Raw genomic sequence first — 22,013 nt, forward strand, 5'->3', positions numbered from 1 at the left:
TGACCCCAGATTCTGCCCTGGCCCAGGCAGGAGAAATCCCAGGTCCGATGTCAACAGCCCCTTCGCAAGCAAGGGCTGTGGCAAGCTGGGGCAGTGTGAGATGCCACGCTCGTGGGTCTAGCAAAAATTCTCAGGCTTTCCTGCCCCAGCTGTGTCCTTAGCATGTCCCTTCTCTAGCCTGGGGCTTGCTAGATGACAAGGACAATGAGCCCTGTCTGCAGAGACTGAGCACCCCTCCCCAGCCCCAGCTCAGGCTCCCACAGGTGGAAGAAAGAGTTTCCTGACAATAAGGAAGGGGCCGGTTCCCAGATGTATTTGCTCTGGGCTGGGCAGGAGTGACAGCAGGGACCAGGGATACAGGACGCTGAGGACCACAGTAACTGCTCCTGCTCAGAGACACCCTTGGGTGCCTCTACTCCAATGACAGAGAGAGGCTCATGGTGACAGCATAATTAATACTGTAACTGGGGGTCACTCCAACTCCAACAGTTCTTCAGGGACTCATGGGGGACAAAAGAGGCGTGGGGGGAGGGGCAGACAGGGACTGATGAGGGCCCCAAGCCTCGGCATTCTGGGTGGTGCAGGTGCTGGCCCTGGGAGGGTCATTCCCCAGTGGGGGAGGGGTCCGGCAGCACCGTCATGTGGGCAGCTTCCCAGAGCAGGGCACCCTAGGGTGGTCAGGGCCTGTGTTCTATGAAACGCCTGTCTATATAAACAGTTTCAGTCACCCCTAATTCAGCATGTCCCACCATGCTGGCTGCCCCAGTCTTGTCCCATCTCATGCAAGAAGCGCCACCCTGGCCAACAGCAATCTGCTCTCTGGGCTTCCCTCCTGGAGCCGGGCTCTAGCCATGGGACCGTGGGGTGGCCCCATGGGTATGAGTCCTGGCTCTCCTCGTCTGCTCGACCCCACTGCATCGAGTCCTCCACCCAAAAGATACGCTGAAGTCCTCACTCCCGGTCCCTCTGACTGTCACCTTATTTAGAAATAGGGTCTCCACAGAGATAATCAAGTTAAAATGAAGTCACTGGGGTGGGTGTTAATCCAGTATGACTGGCATCCTCATGAGAAGGGGACATTTGGACACAGACACAGACACGGAAGGAAGACAATGTGAAGACAGAGACAGGGCCACCTACTAGCCCTGGCACCCGGGAGCCAGGAGAGAGGCCGGAACAGACCCTTCCTCAGCGTCTGCAGAGGAAACATGGCCCAGCCGACATCTTGATTTCAGACGTCCAGCCTCCAAAACTGTGAGACCAGAAAGTTCTGTGGTTCTAAGCCGCCCAGGGCGTGGTCTGTTACGGCAGCCCAGGAAACCAAGACGAGGCCCACGCAGGTCCGGTCCTGGGGTGCCCTGCTCAGAGGGCACTAGGACCCCCGGCCAGGCTCGGGCACCTGGAGAAGGAGCACACAGAAAATGTCAAGGAGGGTGCTCCATGCGCAGGGGGCCCCAGAGGCACCAGGCCCGGGGCAGGCCCCCCTCTTGCCTTGGGCTCAGGGTGGTGGAGGGCCGGGCAGTATTTCAGTAGAGAAAGGTACATTGGCAAAATTGGGGGCCTCACACCCACCCCCCAGGATGGCTCTCACCTACTATCCTTCTGGGGTAGGGACAGTCAGGAAAACAGACCCACCTTTCTGCAGCCTCCCCCAGGACCGCAGTAACTAACCGACCCAGTCTGCGTGGGACTGAGGGAGGTGCCTGGTCACAGGATGCTCAGTGCAAAACCAGGACAGGCCTAAGCAAACTGGCGCTGGTGGTCACCCTGCATGGGGCCCTGCTCTGCCCCCGGCCCTGCCTGGGCTTGGGGCTGCCTGCAGGGGACTCGCAGAGACTTCGAGGTTATGGGTCCTCACCCGGCAGATGCCTCCACCCACTGCCAATGACACAGGACCACGTTCTTGCCCGCCCCCCCTTGCCTGGCAGCCCCCTAAGGGCCCTCCCCATGTGCCTGGGTCACTCAAAGGGGCTGGGAGCTGCCACAACCCCCTTCACTTTGCCCCGGAGGTATCAATGTCTCCACTGCTTCCAGACTCTGCTCCCTGCCCTGGTTCAGGTCACCCTCATCGTCCTCACCTCAGCAGTCCCCTTAGTGGTCTCCTCCTTCCCCTCCTGTCCCCATCTCCCACTCCCCACAACCGCCAAGTCAGCTTCTCTGAATACAGGTCTGGCCACGCCACTCTCCAGCTGAGAGCCTGGCTCCCTCTGCTCCCAGAAAGGCCACCAGAATCCTGTGATGCCACCTTCTGCCTCACTTCTTCCTTTGCAGCCAGGAGCCTTCTTTCCATGAGCATCCTGCCCTCGGCTTCAGTCACTTCAGCTCAAGGCCGCTTCCCCAGAGAGCCATCCCTGTGCCCACGCTGGGGCAGGCACACTGCACACTCGCCCAGTGTCCTGGGCCTTCGCAGAGCCCTCATCACCCCTGGAATGATGGCGACTGTGGCCTTTGTTGGTTTGTTGTCTGTCTCCCCAGCCCCCACCAAGGCTACAACCAATGCCCCCCAGCCAAAGCCCCCCGGGATCACACCTCCAGTTGAACACATGGGCTTATTGCCGCTTGCAGTAATGGTGACCATGGGGCAACTCAGCAAGAGGGTGCTAGAAAGAACCTACTATGAGATTTGGGCTGATGTGACGTGGCCTGGGAGGGAGTTGGAAGAAGCAGGGCTTTGCCCTGGGAGGGATGCTGTTGAGAAGCCGGGGTGATTTTGACTGTGCATCTCAATAAATCTCATCTAGGTGGGGGAAGACCAGACCAAGGCTGAAACTGCCATTGATAAGAAGCCTATGAGCTGGGACAGGGTTGCTGGTGTTTGGGGGCTTGGACGATGTCCATGTTCTGCCTGTGTTAGAACACAATTGCACAGTGGTCTTGTTTTTGTCTTTATCCATTGTAGTCTTAGGGTGGTCCTGTCTGAAGTTGATGTTCTGGGAAATTGCCATCTGCCCTACTATCGGAGAACCTCAGAAACCCGGTGTATCCATTTCCTGGCCGTAGCAGAGCACCACAGACAGGGCGGCTTACACGACAGCAGTTATTGTCTCTCAGTCCTGGAGACCAGCAGTCAGAGCTCGCGGTATCAGCAGGGCTGCTTCCTTCTGGGGGTTGTGGGAGAGAATCTGTTCCGTGCTTCCCTCCTTCCGGAGGCTTCCTGGCACTCTTTGGCATTCCCTGGCTGGCAGACATATCACCTGGTCTCTGCCTTCATATTCAGGTGGCATTCTCCTGCACCTGGGTGTGTCTGTGCCCAAATGTCCCCTTTTTATGAGGACACCAGGCATATTGGAGTAGAGCCCACTCTCATAACCCCATCTTAACTTGACCATCTGCAAAGACCCTATTTCCAAACAGGGTCACATTCACAGGTACTAGGGGCTGGAACTTCAACATTTTGGGAGAGAAACCCAATTTGTGGTGATTAATTTTGTGTGTCAACGTGACTGGGCCACAGGGTGCCCAGATATTTGGTCAAACATCATGCTGAGTGTCTCTGTGGGGCTGTGTTTGGATGACACTAACATTAAATCTACAGACTGAGTAAAGCAGACTGCCCTCCCGGATGTGGGTGGGCCTCGTCCAATCAGCTGACGGCCTGAAAGACAGGCTGGCCCTGCCTCAGCAGGAAGGAGCTCCTGCTGCCTGCTCTGAGCTGGGACATGGTCTTTTCCATCCTCGGGCCAGAACCACACCATCGGCTCTCCCAGGGCCCCAGCCTGCCGACCACAGATCTTGGGGTAGGGGGCAGAACGAAGGCTGGGAAGAGAGGACACTCACCCCACGTTAGTCAGAGAGGAGGAGGGACTAAGTCCTGGCCTCCTGCCTTGAGGCACTGCCCCCACCATGGCCCCGAGAGAAGTCTCTGGGGACAGGACACCTTCATCCCCCAGCAGCTCCGAGCCCAGCTTAATGCAGAGTAGGGCTCTCCTAGCAAAACACTTGACCTGTCTCTTGGGTTCGCCTACGTCCTTCCAAAAGTGGTTCAAAGTTGTTTTAAATAAATGGCATTTTTTGTCTAAGGAATATCTATCTCTGTCAGAATAAGGGAAGTCAACAGAAGAGTCGGATTTGCTCTACAGAAACCGTATGGACAGCCAAGTGCGCCCAACGGCTGTGGCAGCAGGTCACCTCTGCCGGTACTGCTCGCACCCGCCGGGCTCTGCGCCCCAGGATCCAGGACCCGCCCCAGGTATCTACCTCTGTCTCTCCCTCTCTCCCTCCCTCTCTCCCTCGCTCCCTCCCCCTCCTCCCCTCTCCCCCTCCCCCTCCTCCCCTCTCTCCCTGTCTCTCAGCTACTCCTCTCTACACATCTCCCTCATTCTTCTCCCGTTTGTCACTGGCTTTCCCCATCTCTCAGGCCCCGTGAGGGGCACTGTGGCTGCCGGCAGCCCCCAGCTTAGCCTGCTGACACGCTGCCCCTGGGGCGACAGGGAGCTCTGCCTCTGCCTCCCCGTCCTCTCCCGACCCCACGACCCCACGGGGAGGAAGCAGCAGGCCTGTGCGGGCCCTGGCCCGTCCTGTGCTGAGAGGCCAAACCAGGTGCGGTCTCTTACGTCCGTCTGTCCTTCCTTCCTAAGGCAGGCTGGGGGGGAGGGGCGCTGTCAGCCTGTCAACAAGGAAGCAAACCCAAGGCCGCGTAAGAAACATGGGAGAAGATGAGGAATCCCAACGCCCCCAAAAAGGAGAGAAACAAAAATGGCGAGGCAGACAGAGCACGCAGTGATGGCATCAGAGCCACGAATTGTGAGTGGGTTGGTAGAGAAAACACCGGTCTAGAAGTCAACAAATTTCACCCCAGCTCTGGTTCCGCCAGTGACTCACTGTTGTGACTTTGGGCATGTCCTTTCTGTGCTCTGGGCCTCAGTTTCCCCATCTGCACAATAAGATATTGGACCAGACAGTTTCTGAAGGTCCTTGCATGTGTAAAAATTGAGATGTGTTTTCCAGAAAGAAATTGATTCGTTCAACCCAGATTTCTCCAGCCCCGGTGCGGGCCAGGCTTCGTTCCAGCGGCCGAGGGTACGGAGGCTACGGCAGGGGAGGAAACAGACAAAATCCTGTGCCCTCCAGAGGTCACCACACTCAGTGAGAGCTGCCAGCCCCGAGACTGCTGAGGAAAGACAAATGCCCCACTACATCTTCAAGTGATATTTTTATTGGTGGCAGGAGGAAAGGCGAGATTCTTTGTTCATCAGATGCTCGCACTAATGAGGACACCTGAAGTAATGGGGCAAATGTAATTAGGCCAGGAACTCTGCAGACACAAAACCACCGTAAATAAGAACGTGAGTTTACCTAACCTTCCCATTAGCACCTCCAGAGGGGAGGGAGGGGGAGAGGCCGAGCAGAGAGCAGCCCCCTCCCACATAGCGGGCACCTGGAGGTGGTCAAGATGCCTCCAACTCATGGAGCATTCGATCAGGGTGAAATTCTAGACGGAGTCTCCAGGGACAAAAGCAGGCATCCAGATGTCGGCTGTCAGAGAAACCAAACCAGGACTGCTGCAGCGTCATCCCGCAGACGGGTGACATGGTGAGGCTGGGCTGCCTCCCTTTCCGTGGTGAGGAAATCAGGGCTCAGGTGACGCCCGGGTGGCCCCTCACTCTCAAGCTCCCCACCCCCTTAGAAACAATGGCCTTGCAGGCAATTAAAAAGAAAGGCCATGCTCCCATCTAGTCACCTTCACCTCTGCCACTTATTGGCGTTAGACCTACGGGGGTAGGACCCCAAGCTTCAGATCCAACCCACGTGTGTCAATTCCAGGCTCAGCCACTTACAGCTGCGTGACCCGGGCAAGACAGGGCCCTCGCTGAGCTGAGGCTCCTCTGCACCGCCTTGAGGTGGGGGGGCTCTCAAAAAGGGGTGCTGTTGTCAATCCCCAGGGCTCACGCCAAGCCTCCTGCAGAGCCCATGCTGTTGAAAGTCGAACTGTTTGCTACATTAAGTGTGACTGAGGTTGCCTGGCCGTCTCTCACCGACAGGGAGGTGCCTTGGCCTTGTGACCAGCAATAACTGAGCATGCGCTATACCCCTCTGCCATGGTTTCCACCTCCAGATGCACACCAAGACCTTAGACGTCACTTTGGCTGAGCCCTTCTCACAGCAGGTGGTTCTGCGGGGGAGGGCTTCAGCTGAGGGCATGAGAGGGGCCTGTGCCCTGGGGGGCAGGAAAGAGCTGGCTCTGGTGCCCATCTGTGGCATCCGGGCCTGAATTCAAATTCTGGGCCTGCCCCTGGGGAGCTGGTCACACTGGCCACACTGGCCTCTCCTCCCCGCAGACTGGAGGAGACCTGACACCTGATCTCGGGCAGGGCCTTGGCAGATGACAGGTGGCCTCCTCAAAGGGGTAGCCACGGAGGCAGAATGAAGGCGTGGGAGGAGTTGAGGGAACCAACAAGGAATGGGGAGTGCAGGGCACTGGCGGGAGTGGGAAAGCATCGCCAGGCTTGGCCTGCAGGGCCGGGGGTGGGGGGGGGGCGGGCAGTGCTGCTCAGAGGCCAGTGAGAGCTATGGTCCAGGACACCCGTTGTGACCACAGGTCAAAGAGCACAGCTACTGCCAAACCACAGCCCAGCAAGGACGGAATCAGAGAAACAAAAGCCCAAAGGTCCTCCTCCCACTACTAGGCCTCCTGCTGATGCGCCTGTTGGCCAAACCCAACCGAGGGCAGAGGGCAAGAGAGCGGGGTCCAGCTGCATACTGAGCCTACAGGGGACAGAGCAGGGCAGGGGACAGATCGGGGACTGATGGAGAATGGCCAGCTGTGGCAGTCTGTATATACCCCTGCAACACGCCCACATCCCAATACCCAGAGCCTGTGGATAGGTTACCTTAAACGGCAAAGGGACTTTGCAAGTGTGATTTAGTTAAGGGTGCTGAGGTGGGGGTTATCCCGGATTATCCTGGGGCCCAATGTAAACACAAGAGGCCTTGCAACAGGGAGGCAGGAGGGTCGGCGACACACAGAGGCGCTGTGATGATGGACGTAGAAGAACACAGAGAGATTGGAAGATGCTACTCTACTGGCTTTGAAGATGGAGGAAGGGGCCACAAGCCAAGGACTACAGGCACCTCTGGGAGCTGGAAAAGGCAAGAAAACGGATTTTCCCCTAGAGCCTCCAAAAGGAACCCAGCCCTGCCAGCCACTTTAGGATTCCTGACCTCCGGAACTATAAGAGAATACCTTTGTGTTGTTGCAAGCCATTAAGTGTGTGGTAATTTCCTACAGCGGCCACAGGAAGCTAACACACCTGCACAGTACCCAGGGGGCTCCCTCAGGCCCCCCAGCCCCCTTACTACCCTCCCAAATGGCTCGCTGGTCTCAGGGTCCCTGTCAACCCCATTTAGGACAGAGGTCACACTGGTGGCTCATAGCTGGAGCAAACGCCTTGGCTAAGCAGGACTGATTCTCGGAGGGAGGTGCCAGGCCAGAGGGGCCTGGGAAACCCACACAAGCACCTCTCATGTTGGCCCCTCTCACTGCTCCCAGACAAAGGCGACTGGCGTGCCCCAGGCTGCTCCCTAATATGAGTGTCATATTTCTCTCCTTTCCTTTTTTCATTATTTGTTTTTTAATACATCATACCCACGTATGGACTACCTGGTGAAAGAGGCAGCATGGTGTCCTACAAAAGCCCCAGGCCACAAGTCTGAAAATCTGATGCTAATCCTGGATCCACCCCAGCTTTGAAGTGAGATTTAGCAAGTTGCTGCCCCTCTCTGAGCCTCAGTTTCCCTGTCTGTACGAGTGACTGAGTTGTCTCTGAGGCCCTAGTCTGCTGGCAGTCTGATTCCATGGTTCTAAGCGCCTCCTTCCCTGTCGCCAGCTTGCCTGACCTAGCAACCCAGTAAGGGTCAGGGGGTGGTCAGGGCTGGGGAGAACCGCCAAGTCTGGAGCCCAGAGCTGTTCTTTGGGAGGACGGGCAGAGCCCACTTTCTGGCCCGCGAACCACAGTCGGCTTGTTCTCTGCTGCCCCCTGCTGGCCACTTGAAAACAAAGCCCTCCTGCTAGATTCCTGGGAAAGGAGCCCTCCGGACAAGACCCCTGCGACCTGCATGCCCCCGCCCAGTCCTGGCCAGCCTGGCCTTCCCTTGAGGCTAGCTTTCAGGGCACAGAAGGAAGCCCATGCAGCGACCAGAGCCCTGGATGGGGAGGCTGCCTGCGTCTCTCCCCGCGTCTGCTTCCCACCTCCTCTGCCCTGGTAAGATGGAGTGCGAGATGCCACGGTTTCTGAAAAGTGGCTCTACTGGCCCCCTCTGCCTTTGTGGGATAGTAACACTGGGACAAGGGGTCCCCATACACTCTCTCTCCGGGGTATCTCCCACCATTCTCTATGACTGTCCCGGTCCTTACCCCTTTTTTCTTGGGCTTGTGCCCATCCTGGAGCATCGGAAGGGGAGATGTTCACACAGGATGAGTCAGACAGGACCAAGCAGGGCCTTGGGATGCATCGGGGCATCAGTCCTCCTGAGGGGTCTGCACACTGCATACTCACTGCAATGAGGTGGGATCCTTGCTGTCCCCAAAAGAAAGGGTGGCCAGTGGGACCGCTGCATACAGAAAATGGGCAGGACAAGGAAGGCCAGGAAGTCTTCAGGTCATAGTCCCTGGCCCTCAAATGATGGCCCTTGCCAGGCTCTGTATCTGCTCCAAGACACTGTTGCGTCTCTGGCTGCCCAGACACCATGGGCCTCTCTCCCCGATCAGTGCTGCCAGGAGAAGCAGGTGAAGGTCCCTCATCTCTCTGCCCCCAGCCGCCGTCCCTCTTCCACCTTCTCCAGCTCGCAGGACTCCCTCCAGACTCAGGAAGGACACTCCTGCCTTGCTGCCTCTGCAGGTCACAATGTGTCCTTCCTCTGACCTCCTCTGAAACCTCTTCCCCACCTCGGTCCTCCACACTGTACCTGGATGGCCCACGGGATACTGAGCCTGAATCCACCACAAGTGAACACCCCTTTTCTCCAAGGCAGGGGAGGGCTTAAACTTCAAACTTTCTAGCACTGAAAAAAAAAAAGGGAAGAAGAAAAGAAAAAAATAAAACATTGCCATGTTAAAATACACACTGCAACTCCAGATCCCAGCAATATCCTCATTCTGGTGGCCTGGGGGTCATGAAACTGGAACCACAGAAAAAGAAATTCAATGAAAGCACGGAGCAGGCCCTGCAGGAAAACACACTCACAGGACCATCATCATGTAAACGCTATTTATTGATTTTCAGATTAGAAACTCAACCTATGGACAAAGCACAGGAGACTTAATGTTGGTTACAGAGCAAAAGAGAGATGCTAACAACCAGGATGATGGAAAAGTCAAGTACATCAGACCTTTAGGGAAGAGGAAGGTGACAGGTGGGAGGGAGGAGGACACCAGGGTGAGGGGAGGGTCCCGGCTCTGCCAGCCTCATCCTACACAGAAAGGAGTCACCGGTTCCACTAAAGTCAATGAATGAGGTTCTAGAGAGTTCTACATGTAGTGTATACAGTTACAAAAATAACTAAGAGATGACCGCTAAATATAGCCACCCAAAATGGGGAGAAAGAGAGGGATGGCAGGGGCGAAACAGGGTCACGGCACCCAATCCTCACCCAATCCTCATTTTTCATTGCCATGGGGTAAAAATGACACACGGAGGAACCGTGATTGAAACGTGCTACTTGGAGATAGAGCTACCAGAACAAAAACCAGGGGCAATTTTCAAAGCTCTGGGCTACGGAATGGGAGGAGCAGGGGAGGAAACTTCACTTTTATTCATAAGTTCTTCTGTGTTCTTTCGATTTTTTTTAACCATGGACATGCGTGACTTTGATTTCAAAAATTAATTTTAAATTTTAAAAAGTGACATCAAAATCGTGGTCAACTGAACCAGAAATGCCTGGGACCGTGAGCTAGCTCCCCGCCTGGGTGCCGGCCGCAGAGGGGTCAGTGCGGCTGTGGGGACCCCGGGGACAGGGGAGGTTGCGGGGGCCCCGCGGAGGACAGGGGAGGTTGCGGGGGCCCCGAGGGGGACAGGGGCGGTTGCGGGGGCCCCGCGGGGGACAGGGGCGGTTGCGGGGGCCCTGCGGGGGACAGGGGCGGTTGCGGGAGCCCGGCGGGCGGCTCCGCTCCGGGCTGCTCCGCGGCGCGCCGGCCCAGCATGCTCCGGCAGCGCAGCCGCTCCTCCTCCTGCTTCTCGGCCATGCGGTTCTCCAGCAGCCGCAGCTCCCTGCGCACCGCCTTCTGCATGGCGGGCTCCAGCTCCAGCACCTTCTCCAGGTCCGCCTTGGCCTCGGCCTCGTTCCACACCTCGGCGTGAGCCCGCGCGCGCACGTAGTAGGCCTTCACGATGCCTGCGGGAGGACAGGGCTGGCCACCTGCCCTGCCCCGGGGGGCAGCCCCCACCAGGCTGGGACCCACCCGCCTACAAGACCCTTAATCCTGCCTGTGATCCTTAACCTCTCTGTACCTCTCGTACCTCAGTTTCCTCGACTGTAAAATGGTGACGATAATGATACCAGCAGCTCCTCCTCCCCTCCCTTCCCGGGGACCTGTACCCTTCCCAGGCCTGTAACTAAGTTTATATTCCTAACTCTGTATTCTTTACCTCACAGACGCTCCCGAAATTGTATAGTCTTCAGGCCCTATACCTGCACCTACCCCACACTTGGCGCCTGGAGCACGCTAAGTGCTGATATTGTCATTGTCACCGACATTCAAATGCCATCTTCACAAACACTGCCGTGTATGTGCACCCTGTATACTAGTCTTGACTCATTATTTTTCCCTATCAGTTGCCCTGTTTTTAAAAACCTGATTCACTGCTCCACAAAACCACAAGTTTGGTGAGCTACTTGTCTATTCGTCCAAATGCATTAAAACAAAAGACCCCCTACAGTAAGCACTGCCCACCCATCAGGCTTGGGGAAACCCTGCTGGGTGCAGACCAGGTTTGGTGCCTTGACAGAGTCGGCAGAGAATTCCCCGAAGGTCTTTGCAGGTGACCCTGTGGCCCGGCCAGATGCCGCCTCCCCTGCCCGCGCCCCGCCCCGCCCCGCGGCGCACCTGGGTGGTGGCGCAGGATGTCGCTGGTGTGCTCCAGCACCTCGTAGTACTCCTCCTTCTTCAGCAGGCACTGGCAGTAGTTGAGGATCAGGGTGTTGATCATCTTTTCCAGCTTCAGCCACTGCACCTCCCAGGGCTTCTCCTGCCGGTCACGAGGTCTGCGGTGAGCTCAGGCGCCACCCACGCCCCGGCCAGCGCCGACCGCTCCCCCAAGGTCGGCCCCACTCCCACCTTGGTCTGCAGGTTCCTCAGGCAGACGATGGCTTCCTGGTACTTGGTAGAGGCCTCCTCGTAGCGGCCCAGCTTGAAGAGCCGATTTCCTTCCCCATGGAGGACAGGCACCGCCTTCATCTTCTCGTCATTGCTCAGGTTCCAAGTCTCCCTCTGGTACTCACTCGGGGCCTCCACCTGGCCAAGAGCTGCAGGTCAGTGCGGCAGGGACCCCAGGGGCCTGCACCCCAGCAGGGACCAGAGAGAGTGGACCCCAGCACATCTCCCTGAAGGCAGCTCTGCATGTTCCACAGTAGGGTTCGGCCAAAAAAATCATGCTTGCAGATACATATAAACCAGGGAAGGGAGCAACAAGGCCCAAGGCCCTGCCCTAAATCGGTGCCTCTGTGTGAATCAGAAAATGGGACCCCTTTGTCAAGACAATTTACTTCCAATATTCAGAAAATTGTCATGAATACTCATTTTGTTAGAACAAGACACTTCATTGCCATCTGCTGGAAAATTGTCATTATAAAAACACAAATACGTAATGTCTCTAATGAGCACCTTGGAGGAGATGCCCTTGTGCAGTGCACAGACCACACAACTATTCCAGCAGGCCTGCAAAGGCCCTTGGTTGACAGAGTTCTCATGGCCTTAGCCTTGGCGAAAAGCTGAGTCCTGACCTGAACTTGACCCTGGCCCTGACCCTCTCCCACCAACTCCCAAACATAGGCTGTCAGTTGGGGTTCTGGGCGAGAGGATGTGGACAGGACACCTCCATACAGCCTCTCCCACTATTCAAGAACCAAGTCTGAACCCACAAACCATAGGGACCAAGGATGAGATTAGAATCCTAAACTTTTGCAAATAAAAATGGAAGTAGATAACCAGTAGAAGTAAAATGCCTCCAAAATGAAAATGTATCACATTTTTAAAAATTGGTTCCAAATGGACTTTTCCTGTAGAAAAACCAGAGGATTTTTTTTTTTTTCAAATTTCTATTCTCCTGTTGTTTACAAACCCTTTCCTCTTCTCTGAAGAGAAACAGGGCACTGTCCATGGGCTGGTGGAGTTGGGGATCCCCCGCTGTCCCTGGTCCCTCTCAGATGCTGGGACAGCCCTCCACCCCGCAGACCCCAGAGCCGCACCTGCAGCAGCTCGATCACAAAGATCAGAGGCTGCGGCTCCTTCTGCAGCTCGTCCAGATCCTCGTAGCCCAGCGTGTGGTAGGCGAACATGTTGGCCAGCCCACACGTGTGCACGTGCCACTCCGTGGGGTCCTTGCCCTCGACCATCTGCCGCAGGCTCCGGGACAGGATGGGGTAGACCCCTGTGTGCTGTGGGGAGAGACAGGTGGATGGCGTCTGGGCCACAAAGACCCCCCCAATCTGAGCCCTTAACAGCAGGAATCCTGCTACCCCACTATACCCACTAATAACTGTGTTTAACAGTGTGCCCGGCTCCTTCGATCCAACAAGGAAGGCACTACTGTTATCCTCATTTTACAGCTGAGGAAATTAGAGCCTAGAGCAGTTAAGCAACTTGCTCCAGGTCACACAGGAAGGAGACGACAGAGCCAGGATTCGATTCTGGCTCCAGAGGCCATGCTTTTAGCCCCATGCTGCCACCTCTGGTCCTTGTGGTCAACTGTAACACATCTGTCCGCAAGAGCCACCAAGTCTGGGACTTTGCAGGGAGGGCAGTGTGGTACAGTGGAAGGTGCAGTGGAAGGAGCAGGGCTCTGGGGTCGGAGAGGGCCAGTTTGGTGTCCTGGCAGTGCTGCGGGTGAGCAGTGAGCCCAGGTCAGGGCACTTCTCTGAACCCCAGTTCCCTTGGTGGCACCTGTTTGCCATCACGGCTGCTATAGGGATTGAATGAGACAGTAGAGACGCAGGCCTGGCCCATCGCAGCCTCACCCAGCACTGGAAGCTGGGGTTGCCACCCTCAGGATGGAGGAGGGCTGGGAGAATCAGCTGTGTGGCCTCAGCGTGGCCTGCTGCATGCCGGGCCTCAGTTTCCCCAATTGTGGTCTCTGAGAACTCGTCTCCTTGGACTGAGATAGCCTAGCTCTGGCCTCCACATGCAACTCCGGCAAAGACACACTGCTGGGAAAGTGAAGGGGAGGAGTGTTCAGCTCTGCCTCTGGGTCACCAGCCTGGAGATAAAGGTCACCCCTCCCTGCCCTTAGCAGCCAGGATTAGCCCAGAATGCCCTCTGCCACTTTGCGACAGACACGACCAGATGGCAGCTGAGCCTTTTAGGATTAAGGCTGGGCAAGGGGAGGGAGAGGCCCAGGATCGGCTTGCTGCAGGGAGGGGCACTCTTAGCCCTGACCTGGCAGCCCCAGCTCAGCAGCCCCCGCCTCCCAGCAAGGTGAGTGTGAGCTGCGGACCCCAGGGCCAGCTGCTGTTAGGGCATACTCTCAGACAATGGCCTTATCCACCCAGACACCTGCCACCCTGGCACTACCAGGGCCGCCACCAGGAAGGACAACTGCTGCCTGGGAAGGAGGAAGGAGGATGTACATCTCAGCTCTGGGCCCACCTTGCAACTCAGCTTGCTGGGCTGCAGGCTGGCAGGGGCAGCCGTGGTCACACACGGGTCTCTGTGGAGCTGGACTCCTGCCCCTGGGATGTGCTCATGCCCATGGGGCTGCAACTGGGGCAGGGGGAGCCCAGGATCACTGTGCCTCTCTGGGGCTTCAAGGCCAGAGCCTGCTGTCTGAGGGACTGTATCTATTCCAAAGGTTGCAAACTGGAGTGTGAGAGGCCATATCCAACTTGCAGATTGGTTTTGTTCTAGCCTTCCCAGTGTGGAGGGTTTTGTTTGCCTGTTTTTAATTCATTGCCACCATTTCAACACTGGGCGAGTTCACATGCTAATGCAAATTTCTGGCTTTGTCTCAAAAGCTCAGAAGCCCCAGCCACACTGGGCCCTGCCCCTCTCACATGGCAACCGTCCAGTTGAAGCTGGGCAGCAGCCGCCCCCTTGGGCTGGGGCTGGTGATCTCCAGCCTGCCAGGGCCCCTGGCCCTCCGTGGGCCTGCAGTTTGCAACCCCTGGCTTTGCAAGACTGGGCACCAGCAAAAAGTTCCACATGCAGACCAGGGTCCTCCCTGGAGGGACAGGAAGGAGTGTATTTTGGAGCCGATGCTCCCAGAGCCCCTGACTGGGCAGCCCTCAGGTTCAGGGGAAGGGGAAAGTGAGAGGAAGCCCCCTACCCTGCAGAGACCTAAACTCCAAGGTCATCCAATAAGGACTGTCCAGGCAGAGGGTTCTGCAGGGAATGCCAGGCAGCGACTGGTGGGGAAAGCCAGGCCCTCCTGAGGCCTTTGTTGAATAGATTATTGTCTCACTGGTCGCTTAGTCTTTCCAGGTTCTTGGGTGGAGAGATGCCCCGCAGAGGAGAAGGAGCTAACTAAATGTAACATGCCATGCCTTCTCACACTTCCTGGCCCTCTCCCCACTTCTAGGCCTCATGAACTCCTATTCATCCTTCAAGACCCAGCTCAATATCAGCTGCTTGAAGAAGGCCCCCCAAGACCCTAAAGCAGTTAGTTGCCCCTCTTTTGTGGCCCCACAGCACTCTACCCTCTCTTATTTATGCTGTGGCACTGGCTGGCCTGCATGACAATTGCTTAGGTACCTGCTCCTCCTCCAGAATTCAAGTTCCTTGAGGACTGGGGACTTTGCCTGTTTCATTCCTAATACCAAGAATAGGCCAAATCTGGTGGCCAGTGACTGTTTTCCAGATAGATAGATAGATAGATAGATAGAAGAGAGGATGGATGGGTGTGTAGTGATGGAAGACTGGATTATGAATGAACATTGATTGGTTGGAGGGAAGGATGAATGAACAGATGCATGGGCAAGTAGATGGATGGAAGGATAAGAGGTGGATGTATAGATGGATAAATGACTCTAGAAAGGGTGCGTGTGTGTGTTTATGTGCAATCATGCCAGCCATGGGCTGGAGGAGGGGATGTGGGAGGGGTATTGGGAAAACCCATAGTCACTATGATATAAAAATCACCAGCCTGTGGAATGGGCAGTGCACTCATGTGACTATTGATGTGGCCAAAAGAACACAGACACCACAAGAAACAAAGAGCCATGGCCACATTACAAAAGTCACAGCAGCTTGTGCTTTTGCAAACAAGAAATCAATCAACCAATCAAGAATTTATTGACAGCTTTCTATGCACCCAGCTCTCCTGCGCTAGCAAATATGCACCCTAGGCGGAGGGAGCTATTGTTGGCAACCAAGCCTTGCCTAACAGATGGCCTGAATTAGAGACACACACGGGACTAAAAAGTACAGAGGCTCCTCAGTGTATGCAAAGTCAATAAATATAATTTTAAACTAACTGAAATCACGAAGTCAATTTTCTAAAGACTTGATAAAAATAAAACATATTTTAAAAGTTAAAAACATCGGGATGAAGAATAACCCAGGGACTGGTACAAAAAAAAGATGCTCAAATAGCTTTTGCTAAGTGAGTGAAGAAATGAAGAGCATGTGTTGAATGGGACCCCCTACTGGCAGAGGATGGCATTGCAGCCTAGCTCTATTAGACATTCTGAGAAACACAAGCCAGATAGGGCTCATGTCCCACGTGTCCCACCCAAATCCTGTCCCTTAACTTATTTGACCTGGAATAAGTTACTTTCTCTTTCTGAGGCTTAATTTTTCTCATTAGTAAAATGAGAAAGTTAATCTCAAATTTTCTTCTAGCTCAAAATAATGGCCCCCACTTTTTAATTGCCCTGTACTATGATTAACCTTCATATACATCATGTTGTGTAATCTTTGAAACAACCCGTTCACTTAGGGTTTATTTATAGTTGAGAGAATAAGTGGCAGAAAGAAGAAAGGGCGTCCCCAGGTCACAAACTAATAAAAGACAGAACAGAGTTCAAACTGTTCCCAAATTTCTCTTTCAAAAGGTCATTGGCTCCTGCTGAAATAATGAGTCTAGGGGTTCACGCTCAATGGTGAAAGTCTAGGGTGAGCTTTGGAATGGATGGATCAGGCTGTCAACACCTGAACCCGCCACTCAGTCTTCACATCACAATAAAAGAGGCAGCAGGCCCTGTACCATCCATGACAGACTGTTGCAAAGAAAAAGAAGAACCCGGATCTTATCAAGCCCTCTAGACCAAACTTTCAGTATATCAAACATATGGGGAATAGAGGAACACATTGGACAATTCCATGGCAAAGCAACCATAAACTCAGAATGCGGAACTTCTACAGGACAAATCCATGCCAAGGACAAAAAGAGGGAGGAGAACCCATAGATAAGAAGAGACTTGAGAAACATAGCAACAGAGCGCTGTGCATGGACTTCGTTTGAATCCTGACTTTAACGAACCAATCTCATTCATTTATAAAGAATAAATGAAGAGACAACCAGAGAAATTTTAATAGTGACTGGATATTAGACTGGTTTGAGGAATTATTGGGGTTTTAAAAACATTTCCTAATGATATTGTGGTTAAATATCCTTACATTTTAGAGACAGGAAGTTTGGTATTCACAGATGAAATGATATGTTGTTTGGAATGTGCTTTAGCCACGTGGGACAAGGAAGGGAAGCAGGTGGGCTGGTGGGTGAGACAAGACTGGCCGTGGGTGGGTGCGGCTGGCACCGGGTGATGGGTGTTTGGAAGTCCATTAGACTTTCTGTCCACTTACATATATATTTGAATGTTTCCATAAGAAATTTTTGTCTTAAAGGTCATTGAGTTTCTCCATTTCTACCCTGGCCACAGAACAAGGAATCTAACTTATAAGGGTAATTTATAGGAGTGCCATAAATAGGGGGGGAAATGTTGCTATGTGGGGAGGAGGGCAGAAAAGTAACCAATGGCCAAAAGTCCCCGGGATCCAATCACGGCTGTGTCAGAAATGAGGAGTGTGAAGTGGGCAGGCTCCCTCATCCCTCCGCCAGCCACAGCACACATTGTCACTTTAGGACCTCGTTCTTTCAGTTGGGCCATCTTCCTATTTACAGTGGCAGGGAGGAGGATGCAGGATTTGCTGTATGGAGCTTTGTTTTCCCCGAGCTTTCCAGGAACGCAGCAGCCCTGAGAACTGGGTGGGTGAGCCCCCTAGAAGACAGACCCGGGCAATGGGCCAGCACGGCCTACTTACAATGATGTCACACCAGAACTCGGACACCTCGCCGATCCGCATGGACGTCAGCAGGATCTCCCAGACCTCGAGCTTGAACATGTTCCCAATGATAATGTGCATGGGGTGGCCCACCTGCTTGCTGTCATCTATGACCGTCCGCTCGTCATCACATTTCATGGTGCGGAAATGGAAGGTCACCTGGTCACCGAGAGAGTGGACTCTGGTCTAGACACACCTCCCAAGGCCCAGCAGATGCCACCCCCACTGTCATGGACCCCCAGGGCTGTCCTCAGGGGTCAGCTCTCACAAACCCGATGAGATGCCTCAGGCCCCAGGGTACCCCCACCCGGCCATGCTCCCCCAGAGAGGAGGAACCCACCCTCCCCAAGGACCCATTCCCACCCTCCACGCTCCATGTGTCAGGATGTCCTTCCTTAAACAAGCCCAACTTTAGTAGCCACAGACACAAACACCAAGACCCCTGAGGGCCCTTTCTTCTCACCCAACATTTAGGGCTCCAGAAAATTCCCAAAAGCCTCTTCCCTCAGGCCACATTAAAATTTAATCTGCAAAGTACAAAAAGTGCCCATGAATGGTACCCCCTCAGAGCTTCCCAGGTGCCTGGGTTGACAGCTCCAGGAAGGGCCCACCTGGCTGTTTGTTGGCAAAGTCGAAGGCGGTTTGCAGTGCCCTGGGGCACAGCTGGGATGTGGGAGGCTGCCACAGGGGTCTATATCCCACCCCGGGGGCCCACTTACTCGGGATCCGGTGATGAAGCTGGGGAGCTCCCCGGTGCCCCCGTGCAGAATGGTCTTCTTGACCCCTTCCACGTTCAGCAGCAGAGCGGCGTCCATGGCTGTGGGTGGAGGGAGACGTCAGTCCGGGCTGAGATAATCACACCTGCGCGAGGACGCTTAGGCGGCTGAGACGTGTGGGGATTTGCCCTGCCCCAGGGGAGTGGATGAAGGCAGGACAGTGGGGGAGGTGCCCCAAGCTGCCCTGGGCTGCTCCTCGGGGCCATTGTGACCACTCTGGGCAGCCTGGCCTCCTGCCCCGTCCACCTCTGCCCACAGGGATGCGGGGATGCGAGGCCCCTGCCTGCCACCACCATTGTCGTGCTGGTGGTATTCAGCGGCTTTTGTTCCACCCCAAGAGGGAGGAAGTCAGCTGAGCTTTCTTAAAGAAGACAAGGGAGACGGGAGCGAGCAGCAGAGAGGCTTGGAGACCACCGATGGGGAAAAGAGGGGAAGCCTGAAGCCACTTTGCCCGGCCTGGCCCCAGGGGTGCTGCCCTGTCCGGACTCCAGGTCCCCTTGCACCCCAGGCTGGGCCCCTGCTGCATCTGCGGTCCAGCCACCTTCCCTCTTTCCCTGTTTCCTCCTCCCACTCCCCAAGATCGCCCTCAGGAGGCTGTGAGATCTGGCCAGAGGGAAGAGAGGGCAGGTTTCTGGCTTCAGAGGGAAGACAGGGGACCAAAGGGTGTAGGTGTCACCGTCCCCATCTGCTCCCCTGTCTCCCCTGCAAGGCCTGGTTGGGGCAGTGGGGCTCCCTCCCTGCCTTTGGAGGGCCTTAGCCCTGTGCTCTGGGAACCAGGCAGAGCTTATTTGGAGCATCTGGGACCCCTTTCTGGGCTGAGAAAAAGAAACGTGAAGACTTGGTGTTTGGCGCCACCTTGTGGCCATCTCGGGTTCCCATGCCTGCGCTCTCCCGCCGTGAGGGCGGTGAGCTCAGAGCAGCTCCTAACCGTTGTCTTTCCATGCCGCGCTGGCTTGTGACAGAGAAGGGACACAGGACCCTGCCACAGGGAGAGAGAAGAACACTGGTCTAGGAGCCAGACAGAACTGAGTTCAAAGGGCTAATCCCGGCCGGGCGCGGTGGCTCACGCCTGTAATCCTAGCACTCTGGGAGGCCGAGGTGGGCGGATCCTTTGAGCTCAGGAGTTCGAGACCAGCCTGAGCAAGAGCGAGACCCCACCTCTACTAAAAATAGAAAGAAATTATATGGACAGCTAAAAATATATATAGAAAAAATTAGCCGGGCATGGTGGCGCATGCCTGTAGTCCCAGCTACTCGGGAGGCTGAGACAGGAGGATCACTTGAGCTCAGGAGTTTGAGGTTGCTGTGAGCTAGGCTGACGCCACGGCACTCACTCTAGCCTGGGCAACAGAGTGAGACTGTGTCTCAAAAAAAAAATAAAATAAAATAAAAAAAAAAAATAAAAAATAAAAGGGCTAATCCCCTTCTTATTTACTGACTCTGTGGCCTTAGATGTCTCCGATCTTTCTTAAGTCCATTTTCCCAAATGAAATGGGAAAATCAACTTCTCCTGCCTCCCACTTCCGGGAAGTTGAGAGGCCTGGAGCGGTGAGTGGGAGCCCCAAATCCAGCACCCCTGAAAGTCTTGACTCCCGCCAGGAGCCGTTGGCATACAGGAGACAAAACCTGGGCCACTGGTCCGGGCCAAGGAACCCAGACTGCCCCTCCAGGAAACCCTATCTGAGTGCTCAGTCCCTGAGGGCCCAGTGTCCACCTGTGTCTGGGGGAAAAGGGGAGAAGGCTGGAGAGATCCTTCCCCTCCTCTCTTCCACCCTTTTCCCAGCAGCACAGCAACCTAGAGGGGTCTGCATGCAGGAGCTAAAACGGATACTTAGTAAAACTTCAAAGGAAAATAAAAGCCATTATTATAAAAGTCTAGGGAGGGAGAGAGATCACACAGCAGGGGGCAAGTGGCTGCTTCTGGGATCCCAGAAATGTTCACCCTTGACCCAGGTGAGGGTTACACGGGTATTTGCTTTATAAGCACAGTAAGTCCTCACTTAACGTAATTGGTAGATTCTTGGAAACCACGATTTGAAGCAAAAGGATGTACAGGAGGTCCTCAAATAATGTTGATGAGAAAAAAAAAGTGGTTTCCTTACACATCGTTTCACTTAAAGTCACAGTTTCCAAGAACCTGTCAACAGCATTAAGTGAAGACTTACTGTATTCATTATACTGGATGTTACGGTTTTAGTCGTTTTCCTACCAGTGATACAATTCACAATGGGAGAAAAAGATCTAATCATGGCTCTTGTCACACTTCTTAAAACTCTCCCACTGTGCCCATTATTCCCTTTGTAGAGGGTCAAAGGCACACAGGATTGGAGAGATATTTAAGAGGTAGCACTGATAGATTTGCCCATGGTTGGCCGGGGAAGGTGGGGGGCATGAAGGGAAGGGGACATTGATGCTGACGCCAGGGGGTTGGTTCCACTGCTGAGAAAAATGAAGGTCCACTGCCTGGGCCATGCCTGGACTCCGGCCACAGCCTCCAGACTGATCCCCTGGCACCAGCTTGGCCCCTATCTTAGGGCATTTTCTGTTGCTATAGTTGAGTACCGCAGACTAGGTAATTTATGAAGAAAAGGAGTTTATTCAGGTCATGGGTCTGGAAGTGGGGAAGTCCGAGAGCATGGTGCAGACATCTGTCTGGGGAGGGCCTCCTTGCTGTGTCAGAATATGGCACAGGGCATCACATGGCAAGAGGGCCAGAATGTGCCAGCTCAGGTCTCTCTTCCTCTCCTTTTAAAGCCACCAGTTGCATCATGGGGGCCCCACTCTGAAGTCGTTATCTAATCCTAATTACCTCCCAAAGGCCCCACCTCCAACATATGAATTTGGGGATTAAGTTTCCAACACATGAAATGTGGGGGACACATTCAAACCCTAGCAGTCCCCAAATCAGTCTTCTCATGGACTTTATTAAAATGCAACTCTAAAAACCCACTCCCCTCTTAAAATTCAGCAAAGACTTCCCACTGCCTTCGGGATAAATTCTGAATTGCTTCCCTGGCCTACAGTCCCTGCTTCCTGCCATCCTCAGGCCCTGACCTTGGTCCTTGACCTCAGCCCTACCCCGTCTATTTTGCTTAGTTTTTCTCCAATCCTAGAACTTGGCCATGCTCCAAACTCCCAACACTGGCCCCCTTGACTCCTCAGCTAAGGGAAGCCTGGCCTGACCTCCAGCTCAAGTCAGTTTCCCCACCCCCATGCCCTCTGACACCCCCCAGCACTTCCCATTGATGGCATTAATTGTTTACAATGATGTGTTCAATGTCTACTTCTTCCTTCAGACTGATAGTTCCAGGAAGTCAAGGAAACTGGTGGAAGCTTTGCTGTTGGACAGAGAGCCCCTGCAGACCAAGGAGGGAGCTCCTTCTCCATACTCCTCCCCATCAGAGGCAAGGTGGAGCTGGAACCCCTCCCCCACTTCCCCTGAGTAGAGCCTCCTTCCCACCCTCAACCACCACTTCTTGCAAGACAAACAGGAAAGACATCTCATTCAGTAGAAAATGTTTCTGCCTTCTTTTCTTGTTGCCATGGAGACTATTCTTCATTAACCTGGCCTGCCAGTTATCATTCTGAGTGAGGGAAGAGGGTGGGAAGCTCCAGGCAGGGAGGGCGTCTTCATGCACGCATGCTCGAGTTCATTCATTCCAGATGCTTAACAAGGCTGTGTAATCTAAGGTTAAGAATTCAGGTTTTGGAGTCAGCCACCCAGGATTTAAATTCCAGGTCTGACATTCCGTACAATCTTAGACAAAGATGTGTCACCTGTCTGGATCTCAGCTTTGTCATCTGTA

The 22,013-nt window shown here is 54.5% G+C and overlaps 1 protein-coding gene across 1 annotated transcript; it reads right to left on the reverse strand.

Moving 5' to 3' along the window:
* Positions 1-9,922: 9,922 nt before the first annotated feature.
* On the reverse strand, positions 9,923-18,246 carry AIPL1 (aryl hydrocarbon receptor interacting protein like 1). The gene is made up of 6 exons (XM_069483100.1): positions 18,151-18,246; positions 17,411-17,590; positions 12,403-12,591; positions 11,273-11,449; positions 11,042-11,183; positions 9,923-10,329 (listed from the first exon to the last, which is right to left on the reverse strand). The coding sequence occupies exons 1-6, from the start codon at positions 18,244-18,246 to the stop codon at positions 9,923-9,925; spliced, it is 1,191 nt and encodes a 396-aa protein (XP_069339201.1).
* Between the last annotated feature and the right edge of the window lie 3,767 nt (positions 18,247-22,013).

Source organism: Eulemur rufifrons, chromosome 9 (assembly GCF_041146395.1).
Source record: "Eulemur rufifrons isolate Redbay chromosome 9, OSU_ERuf_1, whole genome shotgun sequence".
In the NCBI taxonomy this organism is placed as follows: domain Eukaryota; kingdom Metazoa; phylum Chordata; class Mammalia; order Primates; family Lemuridae; genus Eulemur; species Eulemur rufifrons.